Source organism: Salvelinus fontinalis, chromosome 31, assembly GCF_029448725.1.
Source record: "Salvelinus fontinalis isolate EN_2023a chromosome 31, ASM2944872v1, whole genome shotgun sequence".
Taxonomy (NCBI): Eukaryota; Metazoa; Chordata; class Actinopteri; order Salmoniformes; family Salmonidae; genus Salvelinus; species Salvelinus fontinalis.
This window is the reverse complement of record NC_074695.1, coordinates 2,078,031-2,091,099: the sequence shown is the minus strand read 5'-3', so window position 1 is coordinate 2,091,099 and position 13,069 is coordinate 2,078,031. Positions and strand designations below refer to the sequence as shown.

Genomic DNA, 13,069 nt, shown 5'->3' with positions numbered 1-13,069 from the left:
TGTGTGACGTGCTATCTGAAATGGTAGTCTGTGTGACGTGCTATCTGAGATGGTAGTCTGTGTGACGTGCTATCTGGATGGTACTTGTAAGATTTAGAGTTGTAGTTCTAATTCCTATTGACCCGATTGAGGCACACCTTATCAAGGATCTCAGCTTCATTTAACATTTCCCACATGTGCCTTTCTTTACCACTAATGTCTCTGACTAGACTGAACTAACCCAATGTTCTAATGGACAGCGACCACAGACAGAACAGGGACAGAAACGGGATAGGACCGACCGATAAGAGGTAGGGAATTCTTCAAACTCCCGTCAACATCAAACTCAGACTCGGAGCATCTCTTAATTTTCAGACCCCTTGAAGTATCAAAGAAAAACAATCTGATGATTTGGCCTTACTGCTATTAGCCCATACAAAACGCATTGAATAACAGATAGGCCTTACTGCTATTAGCCCATACAAAACGCATTGAATAACAGATAGGCCTTACTGCTATTAGCCCATACAAAACGCATTGAATAACAGATAGGCCTTACTGCTATTAGCCCATACAAAACGCATTGAATAACAGATAGGCCTTACTGCTATTAGCCCATACAAAACGCATTGAATAACAGATAGGCCTTACTGCTATTAGCCCATACAAAACGCATTGAATAACAGATTCACTACATGGAACATCAGACAGCCAGAACATCTAAAGGAATATTGTTCTGAAGTGTCTGTATCTGAGAGATATGAGAAAGATCAAGAATATAATTGTTTTTACATGTCGAGTCACCAGACATACAGTACTTTCACTCATTTTCCCAACTGGTACCGGGGGACCTTCAGACAAGTCTTGTGAGGCCTGTGGGCGTCTTAGAGCAAAACAACCATCATGTACAGTGTTCGTGAGAGTCACCTTTCCATAGAGGGTTTAGGGTTATTAGTATGTAACCCAAACTGTTGGGATGCTACAGACAGAAGTTGGCAGATCGGCTGTACTGACTTCAGACGAGTCCCGAGAAGCCTATGAGGGTTCATAGTAATTTGTAGGCAAAACCGTTCAGAAGACCAATTTTCAGGATGTCTCATGGTCTGACAGACACTGCTTTAGCTCTGTCACCTTTCATCGCAGATGCAGAAGCACGACACAGGTGGATGCAGTAGATTGAGATGGATATCATCCAGATATCTTTAGCTTCAACTGACTTTAGGGGGTTAACAACAGCAACATCACAGGACCACACAACATCCACCTCAACCCGATCCGTCATCTGATCAGCTTTCACTTTCCTTATCAATATCATGATCAACGACAGCAGTCACAAACCTCGGAAGACCATTCACTATTTACAAAAACAAAACAACATTCTGTTCTAACCATCTAAATCATCATTGATTTATGTTCACAGCGAAAACAGGTGTCTATTAGTGCGCAGTGCAGCTCTACTATAAATGAATTGTAGGCTATCGGTTATCGTTACAATCCTGACAGAAAGTCACCACGAACTAAAGCCTCATGTCCACCAGACACATCAACCTCTTTGCGTGCCGCATTGGGCTCCGGTGCGTTCTGTGTACTGCATGCGTTCAATATTTTCAAGTTGTGCATTTCTTTCTTCATGCGGTGGTACAAATGGAAGTACACACATTGACTCCAACTGGCTAGCTGTCAGCTAGTTAAAAAGTGAAGCACATATATTTCAAGTACGGAAAATGTGGGCTAGACAACCGGCAAAACAACACGCATATACATCAGGCGTAAACCAGCTCTTACCGGGACAGAGCCGACCAGTTCTTCCGGCTGATGGACATGGCAGCTGGGGTCCCAGTCGAGTTGAGGCCGGCTGTGAGGAAGTTTAGTCGGGAAAAGCGTCTGAGGCACCACGCTGAGTGGCTGTCAGAGTCGAATCAGTCAGCGGGACAGAATTACAGTCCACCTTTACCCTGCTAGATCACATGACCTAACTAACTACCTGGGAGAGAGAGTGAGGTAATGTTTTCGATCTTGTCCATGTATAGTTATGAAGGCAGTTCACTTCTAATAGCTGTAGTTTGATAAACGAGGTCAGGTGAATATAGACAGGAACACCCAACAGAGAGATATATAAGGGCATTCAGTTTGTCTAATATACTTCATCTTTCTACTTCTCCTGTTGTGCCCTGCATGCAGCCTGGCCTACTGTTAGGGATAGGGTTACCTATTCTCCTGTTGTGCCCTGCATGCAGACTGGCCTACTGTTAGGGATAGGGTTACCTATTCTCCTGTTGTGCCCTGCATGCAGACTGGCCTACTGTTAGGGATAGGGTTACCTATTCTCCTGTTGTGCCCTGCATGCAGACTGGCCTACTGTTAGGGATAGGGTTACCTATTCTCCTGTTGTGCCCTGCATGCAGACTGGCCTACTGTTAGGGATAGGGTTACCTATTCTCCTGTTGTGCCCTGCATGCAGACTGGCCTACTGTTAGGGATAGGGTTACCTGTCCTACTGTTAGGGATAGGGTTACCTATTCTCCTGTTATGCCCTGCATGCAGCCTGGCCTACTGTTAGGGATAGGGTTACCTGTCCTACTGTTAGGGATAGGGTTACCTGTCCTACTGTTAGGGATAGGGTTACCTGTCCTACTGTTAGGGATAGGGTTACCTATTCTCCTGTTGTGCCCTGCATGCAGCCTGGCCTACTGTTAGGGATAGGGTTACCTGTCCTACTGTTAGGGATAGGGTTACCTATTCTCCTGTTGTGCCCTGCATGCAGCCTGGCCTACTGTTAGGGATAGGGTTACCTGTCCTACTGTTAGGGATAGAGTTACCTATTCTCCTGTTGTGCCATGCATGCAGCCTGGCCTACTGTTAGGAATAGGGTTACCTGTCCTACTGTTAGGGATAGGGTTACCTATTCTCCTGTTGTGCCCTGCATGCAGCCTGGCCTACTGTTAGGGATAGGGTTACCTGTCCTACTGTTAGGGATAGGGTTACCTGTCCTACTGTTAGGGATAGGGTTACCTGGCCTACTGTTAGGGATAGGGTTACCTGTCCTACTGTTAGGGAAAGGGTTACCTGTCCTACTGTTATGGATAGGGTTACCTATTCTCCTGTTGTGCCCTGCATGCAGCCTGGCCTACTGTTAGGGATAGGGTTACCTGTCCTACTGTTAGGGATAGGGTTACCTGTCCTACTGTTAGGGATAGGGTTACCTGTCCTACTGTTAGGGATAGGGTTACCTATTCTCCTGTTGTGCCCTGCATGCAGCCTGGCCTACTGTTAGGGATAGGGTTACCTGTCCTACTGTTAGGGATAGGGTTACCTATTCTCCTGTTGTGCCCTGCATGCAGCCTGGCCTACTGTTAGGGATAGGGTTACCTGTCCTACTGTTAGGGATAGAGTTACCTATTCTCCTGTTGTGCCATGCATGCAGCCTGGCCTACTGTTAGGAATAGGGTTACCTGTCCTACTGTTAGGGATAGGGTTACCTATTCTCCTGTTGTGCCCTGCATGCAGCCTGGCCTACTGTTAGGGATAGGGTTACCTGTCCTACTGTTAGGGATAGGGTTACCTGGCCTACTGTTAGGGATAGGGTTACCTGTCCTACTGTTAGGGATAGGGTTACCTGGCCTACTGTTAGGGATAGGGTTACCTGTCCTACTGTTAGGGAAAGGGTTACCTGTCCTACTGTTATGGATAGGGTTACCTATTCTCCTGTTGTGCCCTGCATGCAGCCTGGCTTACTGTTAGGGATAGGGTTACCTGTCCTACTGTTAGGGATAGGGTTACCTGGCCTACTGTTAGGGATAGGGTTACCTGTCCTACTGTTAGGGATAGGGTTACCTGGCCTACTGTTAGGGATAGGGTTACCTGTCCTACTGTTAGGGATAGGGTTACCTGGCCTACTGTTAGGGATAGGGTTACCTGTCCTACTGTTAGGGAAAGGGTTACCTGTCCTACTGTTATGGATAGGGTTACCTATTCTCCTGTTGTGCCCTGCATGCAGCCTGGCCTACTGTTAGGGATAGGGTTACCTGTCCTACTGTTAGGGATAGGGTTACCTGTCCTACTGTTGTGCCCTGCATGCAGCCTGGCCTACTGTTAGGGATAGGGTTACCTGTCCTACTGTTAGGGATAGGGTTACCTATTCTCCTGTTGTGCCCTGCATGCAGCCTGGCCTACTGTTAGGGATAGGGTTACCTGTCCTACTGTTAGGGATAGAGTTACCTATTCTCCTGTTGTGCCATGCATGCAGCCTGGCCTACTGTTAGGAATAGGGTTACCTGTCCTACTGTTAGGGATAGGGTTACCTATTCTCCTGTTGTGCCCTGCATGCAGCCTGGCCTACTGTTAGGGATAGGGTTACCTGTCCTACTGTTAGGGATAGGGTTACCTGGCCTACTGTTAGGGATAGGGTTACCTGTCCTACTGTTAGGGATAGGGTTACCTGGCCTACTGTTAGGGATAGGGTTACCTGTCCTACTGTTAGGGAAAGGGTTACCTGTCCTACTGTTATGGATAGGGTTACCTATTCTCCTGTTGTGCCCTGCATGCAGCCTGGCCTACTGTTAGGAATAGGGTTACCTGTCCTACTGTTAGGGATAGGGTTACCTATTCTCCTGTTGTGCCCTGCATGCAGCCTGGCCTACTGTTAGGGATAGGGTTACCTGTCCTACTGTTAGGGATAGGGTTACCTGTCCTACTGTTAGGGATAGGGTTACCTGGCCTACTGTTAGGGATAGGGTTACCTGTCCTACTGTTAGGGATAGGGTTACCTGTCCTACTGCTAGGGATAGGGTTACCTGGCCTACTGTTAGGGATAGGGTTACCTGGCCTACTGTTAGGGATAGAGTTACCTGTCCTACTGTTAGGGATATAGTTACCTGTCCTACTGTTAGGGATAGGGTTACCTGTCCTACTGTTAGGGATAGGGTTACCTGTCCTACTGTTAGGGATAGAGTTACCTGTCCTACTGTTAGGGATAGAGTTACCTGTCCTACTGTTAGGGATAGGGTTACCTGTCCTACTGTTAGGGATAGGGTTACCTGGCCTACTGTTAGGGATAGAGTTACCTGTCCTACTGTTAGGGATATAGTTACCTGTCCTACTGTTAGGGATAGGGTTACCTGGCCTACTGTTAGGGATAGAGTTACCCATACTACTGTTAGTGAGCTGAAAAAGGCAAAGACCAGGTACAGTCAGGATATATCTGTTGAACATCTTTGATGTATCTAATAATACTGAACAGTACAGAGTCTTTCAGTGTGACTGAGTCACTGTTTGTTCTAAAGGCCTGTGTGTGTGTGTCCTACAGATCTGTATAAGACCACACCTTCACCTAAAGACAGACAAGTGTACTGGACTTTACTCATAGCAATCTTACCTACAACCTTGTGTGTGTGTGTGTTTGTCCTACAGATCTGTATAAGACCACACCTTCACCTAAAGACAGACAAGTGTACTGGACTTTACCCATAGCAATCTTACCTACAACCTTGTGTGTGTGTCTTCAGTGTGATTATGTAACTCCTCAGCACTCTTCCTCCTTTTTCTAACAAAGGACCACACAGACACGAACACGAACCTTAAGCCTACAGAGAGCAAGACACACACACACACACACACACACACACACACACACACACACACACACACACACACACACACACACACACACACACACACACACACACACACACACACACACACACACACACACACACACACACACACACACACACACACACACACACAAGGCTATTTGCATCCGAAAAGATGAGTGGGAAAGCTACATGAAGAGAGTCAGAGTCCTTTAACTCATAAGGTACTACTAAACTCTGTCTAAGATGGGGTACTACTAAACTCTGTCTAAGATGGGGTACTACTAAACTCTGTCTAAGATGGGGGGGTACTACTAAACTCTGTCTAAGATGGGGTACTACTAAGCTCTGTCTAAGATGGGGGGGTACTACTAAACTCTGTCTAAGATGGGGGGGTACTACTAAACTCTGTCTAAGATGGGGTACTACTAAGCTCTGTCTAAGATGGGGGGGGTACTACTAAACTCTGTCTAAGATGGGGGGGTACTACTAAGCTCTGTCTAAGATGGGGGGTGCTACTAAACTCTGTCTAAGATGGGGGGGTACTACTAAGCTCTGTCTAAGATGGGGGGGGGGTACTACTAAACTCTGTCTAAGATGGGGGGGTACTACTAAGCTCTGTCTAAGATGGGGGGTGCTACTAAACTCTGTCTAAGATGGGGGGGTACTACTAAGCTCTGTCTAAGATGGGGGGGTACTACTAAACTCTGTCTAAGATGGGGGGGTACTACTAAACTCTGTCTAAGATGGGGGGGGTACTACTAAACTCTGTCTAAGATGGGGGGGGTACTACTAAACTCTGTCTAAGATGGGGGGGTACTACTAAGCTCTGTCTAAGATGGGGGGGGTACTACTAAGCTCTGTCTAAGATGGGGGGGGGTACTACTAAGCTCTGTCTAAGATGGGGGGGTCCTACTAAGCTCTGTCTAAGATGGGGGGGGGATACTACTAAGCTCTGTCTAAGATGGGGGGGTCCTACTAAGCTCTGTCTAAGATGGGGGGGGTACTACTAAACTCTGTCTAAGATGGGGGGTACTACTAAGCTCTGTCTAAGATGGGGGGGTACTACTAAACTCTGTCTAAGATGGGGGGGTACTACTAAACTCTGTCTAAGATGGGGGGGGGTACTACTAAACTCTGTCTAAGATGGGGGGGTACTACTAAGCTCTGTCTAAGATGGGGGGGGTACTACTAAACTCTGTCTAAGATGGGGGGGGTACTACTAAGCTCTGTCTAAGATGGGGGGGGTACTACTAAACTCTGTCTAAGATGGGGGGGGTACTACTAAGCTCTGTCTAAGATGGGGGGGGGGTACTACTAAACTCTGTCTAAGATGGGGGGGGGTACTACTAAACTCTGTCTAAGATGGGGGGGGGGTACTACTAAGCTCTGTCTAAGATGGGGGGGGTACTACTAAACTCTGTCTAAGATGGGGGGGTACTACTAAACTCTGTCTAAGATGGGGGGGGTACTACTAAACTCTGTCTAAGATGGGGGGGTACTACTAAACTCTGTCTAAGATGGGGGGGTACTACTAAACTCTGTCTAAGATGGGGGGGGTACTACTAAACTCTGTCTAAGATGGGGGGGTACTACTAAACTCTGTCTAAGATGGGGGGGTACTACTAAACTCTGTCTAAGATGGGGGGGTACTACTAAACTCTGTCTAAGATGGGGGGGTACTACTAAACTCTGTCTAAGATGGGGGGGTACTACTAAACTCTGTCTAAGATGGGGGGGGTACTACTAAACTCTGTCTAAGATGGGGGGGTACTACTAAGCTCTGTCTAAGATGGGGGGGTACTACTAAGCTCTGTCTAAGATGGGGGGTACTACTAAACTCTGTCTAAGATGGGGGGGTACTACTAAGCTCTGTCTAAGATGGGGGGGGGTACTACTAAACTCTGTCTAAGATGGGGGGGTACTACTAAGCTCTGTCTAAGATGGGGGGGTACTACTAAACTCTGTCTAAGATGGGGGGGTACTACTAAGCTCTGTCTAAGATGGGGGGGGTACTACTAAACTCTGTCTAAGATGGGGGGGTACTACTAAGCTCTGTCTAAGATGGGGGGGTGCTACTAAACTCTGTCTAAGATGGGGGGGTACTACTAAGCTCTGTCTAAGATGGGGGGGTACTACTAAACTCTGTCTAAGATGGGGGGGTACTACTAAACTCTGTCTAAGATGGGGGGGTACTACTAAACTCTGTCTAAGATGGGGGGGTACTACTAAACTCTGTCTAAGATGGGGGGGGTACTACTAAACTCTGTCTAAGATGGGGGGGTACTACTAAGCTCTGTCTAAGATGGGGGGGTACTACTAAGCTCTGTCTAAGATGGGGGGGGTACTACTAAGCTCTGTCTAAGATGGGGGGGTCCTACTAAGCTCTGTCTAAGATGGGGGGGGGATACTACTAAGCTCTGTCTAAGATGGGGGGGTCCTACTAAGCTCTGTCTAAGATGGGGGGGGTACTACTAAGCTCTGTCTAAGATGGGGGGGTACTACTAAGCTCTCTCTAAGATGGGGGGGGTACTACTAAACTCTGTCTAAGATGGGGGGGTACTACTAAGCTCTGTCTAAGATGGGGGGGTACTACTAAGCTCTGTCTAAGATGGGGGGGGTACTACTAAACTCTGTCTAAGATGGGGGGGTACTACTAAGCTCTGTCTAAGATGGGGGGGTACTACTAAACTCTGTCTAAGATGGGGGGGGTACTACTAAACTCTGTCTAAGATGGGGGGGGGTACTACTAAACTCTGTCTAAGATGGGGGGGTACTACTAAGCTCTGTCTAAGATGGGGGGGGTACTACTAAACTCTGTCTAAGATGGGGGGGTACTACTAAGCTCTGTCTAAGATGGGGGGGTACTACTAAACTCTGTCTAAGATGGGGGGGGTACTACTAAACTCTGTCTAAGATGGGGGGGGTACTACTAAACTCTGTCTAAGATGGGGGGGGGTACTACTAAGCTCTGTCTAAGATGGGGGGGGTACTACTAAACTCTGTCTAAGATGGGGGGGTACTACTAAACTCTGTCTAAGATGGGGGGGGTACTACTAAACTCTGTCTAAGATGGGGGGGGTACTACTAAACTCTGTCTAAGATGGGGGGGTACTACTAAACTCTGTCTAAGATGGGGGGGTACTACTAAACTCTGTCTAAGATGGGGGGGTACTACTAAACTCTGTCTAAGATGGGGGGGTACTACTAAACTCTGTCTAAGATGGGGGGGGTACTACTAAACTCTGTCTAAGATGGGGGGGGTACTACTAAACTCTGTCTAAGATGGGGGGGTACTACTAAGCTCTGTCTAAGATGGGGGGGGTTCTACTAAACTCTGTCTAAGATGGGGGGGTACTACTAAACTCTGTCTAAGATGGGGGGGTACTACTAAACTCTGTCTAAGATGGGGGGGTACTACTAAACTCTGTCTAAGATGGGGGGGTACTACTAAGCTCTGTCTAAGATGGGGGGGGTTCTACTAAACTCTGTCTAAGATGGGGGGGTACTACTAAGCTCTGTCTAAGATGGGGGGGTACTACTAAACTCTGTCTAAGATGGGGGGGGGTACTACTAAGCTCTGTCTAAGATGGGGGGGTACTACTAAACTCTGTCTAAGATGGGGGGGGTACTACTAAACTCTGTCTAAGATGGGGGGGGTACTACTAAGCTCTGTCTAAGATGGGGGGGTACTACTAAACTCTGTCTAAGATGGGGGGGTACTACTAAACTCTGTCTAAGATGGGGGGGGTACTACTAAGCTCTGTCTAAGATGGGGGGGGGGTACTACTAAGCTCTGTCTAAGATGGGGGGGTACTACTAAGCTCTGTCTAAGATGGGGGGGTACTACTAAACTCTGTCTAAGATGGGGGGGTACTACTAAGCTCTGTCTAAGATGGGGGGGGTACTACTAAGCTCTGTCTAAGATGGGGGGGGTACTACTAAGCTCTGTCTAAGATGGGGGGGTACTACTAAACTCTGTCTAAGATGGGGGGGGGTACTACTAAGCTCTGTCTAAGATGGGGGGGGTACTACTAAGCTCTGTCTAAGATGGGGGGGGTACTACTAAACTCTGTCTAAGATGGGGGGGTACTACTAAGCTCTGTCTAAGATGGGGGGGTACTACTAAGCTCTGTCTAAGATGGGGGGGTACTACTAAACTCTGTCTAAGATGGGGGGGTACTACTAAGCTCTGTCTAAGATGGGGGGGGGTACTACTAAACTCTGTCTAAGATGGGGGGGGTACTACTAAACTCTGTCTAAGATGGGGGGGGGTACTACTAAACTCTGTCTAAGATGGGGGGGTACTACTAAACTCTGTCTAAGATGGGGGGGTACTACTAAACTCTGTCTAAGATGGGGGGGGTACTACTAAGCTCTGTCTAAGATGGGGGGGGTACTACTAAACTCTGTCTAAGATGGGGGGGTACTACTAAGCTCTGTCTAAGATGGGGGGGTACTACTAAACTCTGTCTAAGATGGGGGGGGTACTACTAAGCTCTGTCTAAGATGGGGGGGGTACTACTAAACTCTGTCTAAGATGGGGGGGGTACTACTAAACTCTGTCTAAGATGGGGGGGGTACTACTAAGCTCTGTCTAAGATGGGGGGGTACTACTAAACTCTGTCTAAGATGGGGGGGTACTACTAAACTCTGTCTAAGATGGGGGGGTACTACTAAACTCTGTCTAAGATGGGGGGGTACTACTAAACTCTGTCTAAGATGGGGGGGTACTACTAAGCTCTGTCTAAGATGGGGGGGTACTACTAAACTCTGTCTAAGATGGGGGGGTACTACTAAACTCTGTCTAAGATGGGGGGGTACTACTAACCTCTGTCTAAGATGGGGGGTACTACTAAACTCTGTCTAAGATGGGGGGGGTACTACTAAACTCTGTCTAAGATGGGGGGGTACTACTAAACTCTGTCTAAGATGGGGGGGTTCTACTAAGCTCTGTCTAAGATGGGGGGGGTCCTACTAAACTCTGTCTAAGATGGGGGGGTACTACTAAACTCTGTCTAAGATGGGGGGGTTCTACTAAACTCTGTCTAAGATGGGGGGGGTACTACTAAACTCTGTCTAAGATGGGGGGGTACTACTAAACTCTGTCTAAGATGGGGGGGTACTACTAAGCTCTGTCTAAGATGGGGGGGGTACTACTAAACTCTGTCTAAGATGGGGGGGTACTACTAAACTCTGTCTAAGATGGGGGGGTACTACTAAGCTCTGTCTAAGATGGGGGGGGTACTACTAAACTCTGTCTAAGATGGGGGGGTACTACTAAACTCTGTCTAAGATGGGGGGGTACTACTAAACTCTGTCTAAGATGGGGGGGGTACTACTAAACTCTGTCTAAGATGGGGGGGTACTACTAAACTCTGTCTAAGATGGGGGGGTACTACTAAACTCTGTCTAAGATGGGGGGGGTACTACTAAGCTCTGTCTAAGATGGGGGGGTACTACTAAACTCTGTCTAAGATGGGGGGGGTACTACTAAACTCTGTCTAAGATGGGGGGGTACTACTAAACTCTGTCTAAGATGGGGGGGTACTACTAAACTCTGTCTAAGATGGGGGGGGTACTACTAAGCTCTGTCTAAGATGGGGGGGTACTACTAAACTCTGTCTAAGATGGGGGGGGTACTACTAAGCTCTGTCTAAGATAGGGGGGGTACTACTAAACTCTGTCTAAGATGGGGGGGTACTACTAAACTCTGTCTAAGATGGGGGGGTACTACTAAACTCTGTCTAAGATGGGGGGGGGTACTACTAAAGCTCTGTCTAAGATGGGGGGGTCTACTAAACTCTGTCTAAGATGGGGGGGTACTACTAAACTCTGTCTAAGATGGGGGGGTACTACTAAACTCTGTCCAAGATGGGGGGGTACTACTAAACTCTGTCTAAGATGGGGGGGGTTCTACTAAGCTCTGTCTAAGATGGGGGGGGTACTACTAAGCTCTGTCTAAGATGGGGGGGTACTACTAAACTCTGTCTAAGATGGGGGGGGTACTACTAAACTCTGTCTAAGATGGGGGGGTACTACTACTAAACTCTGTCTAAGATGGGGGGGGGGTACTACTAAACTCTGTCTAAGATGGGGGGGGGGTACTACTAAACTCTGTCTAAGATGGGGGGGGTCCTACTAAACTCTGTCTAAGATGGGGGGTACTACTAAGCTCTGTCTAAGATGGGGGGGTTCTACTAAACTCTGTCTAAGATGGGGGGGTACTACTAAACTCTGTCTAAGATGGGGGGGTACTACTAAACTCTGTCTAAGATGGGGGGAGTACTACTAAACTCTGTCTAAGATGGGGGGGGTACTACTAAGCTCTGTCTAAGATGGGGGGGGTACTACTAAACTCTGTCTAAGATGGGGGGGTGCTACTAAACTCTGTCTAAGATGGGGTACTACTAAACTCTGTCTAAGATGGGGGGGGTACTACTAAGCTCTGTCTAAGATGGGGGGGTACTACTAAGCTCTGTCTAAGATGGGGGGGTACTACTAAACTCTGTCTAAGATGGGGTACTACTAAACTCTGTCTAAGATGGGGGGGGGTACTACTAAACTCTGTCTAAGATGGGGGGGGTACTACTAAACTCTGTCTAAGATGGGGGGGTACTACTAAGCTCTGTCTAAGATGGGGGGGTACTACTAAACTCTGTCTAAGATGGGGGGGGTACTACTAAACTCTGTCTAAGATGGGGGGGGGTACTACTAAACTCTGTCTAAGATGGGGGGGTACTACTAAACTCTGTCTAAGATGGGGGGGTACTACTAAACTCTGTCTAAGATGGGGGGGGTACTACTAAACTCTGTCTAAGATGGGGGGTACTACTAAACTCTGTCTAAGATGGGGGGGGTACTACTAAACTCTGTCTAAGATGGGGGGGTACTACTAAACCCTGTCTAAGATGGGGTACTACTAAACTCTGTCTAAGATGGGGGGGGACTAAGCTCTGTCTAAGATGGGGGGGTACTACTAAACTCTGTCTAAGATGGGGGGGTACAACTAAACTCTGTCTAAGATGGGGGGGGTACTACTAAACTCTGTCTAAGATGGGGGGTACTACTAAACTCTGTCTAAGATGGGGGGGGTACTACTAAACTCTGTCTAAGATGGGGGGGGTACTACTAAACTCTGTCTAAGATGGGGTACTACTAAACTCTGTCTAAGATGGGGGGGGGTACTACTAAACTCTGTCTAAGATGGGGGGGGTACTACTAAACTCTGTCTAAGATGGGGGGGTACTACTAAACTCTGTCTAAGATGGGGGGGTACTACTAAACTCTGTCTAAGATGGGGGGGTACTACTAAACTCTGTCTAAGATGGGGGGGGTACTACTAAACTCTGTCTAAGATGGGGGGGTACTACTAAACTCTGTCTAAGATGGGGGGGTACTACTAAACTCTGTCTAAGATGGGGGGGTACTACTAAACTCTGTCTAAGATGGGGGGGTACTACTAAACTCTGTCTAAGATGGGGGGGGTACTACTAAGC

General features: G+C 47.8%; 1 protein-coding gene across 1 annotated transcript in view; it reads right to left on the bottom strand.

Annotated features, from left to right (window-relative positions):
* lad1 (ladinin) overlaps positions 1-1,950 on the bottom strand; it is a 112,732-nt gene extending 110,782 nt beyond the window's left edge. The window contains exon 1 of the mRNA XM_055891092.1: positions 1,765-1,950. Within this exon, the coding sequence (XP_055747067.1) occupies positions 1,765-1,802 (38 nt within the window). The 5' untranslated portion in view covers positions 1,803-1,950. The remainder of the gene's footprint in view (positions 1-1,764) is intronic.
* Positions 1,951-13,069: the final 11,119 nt, after the last annotated feature.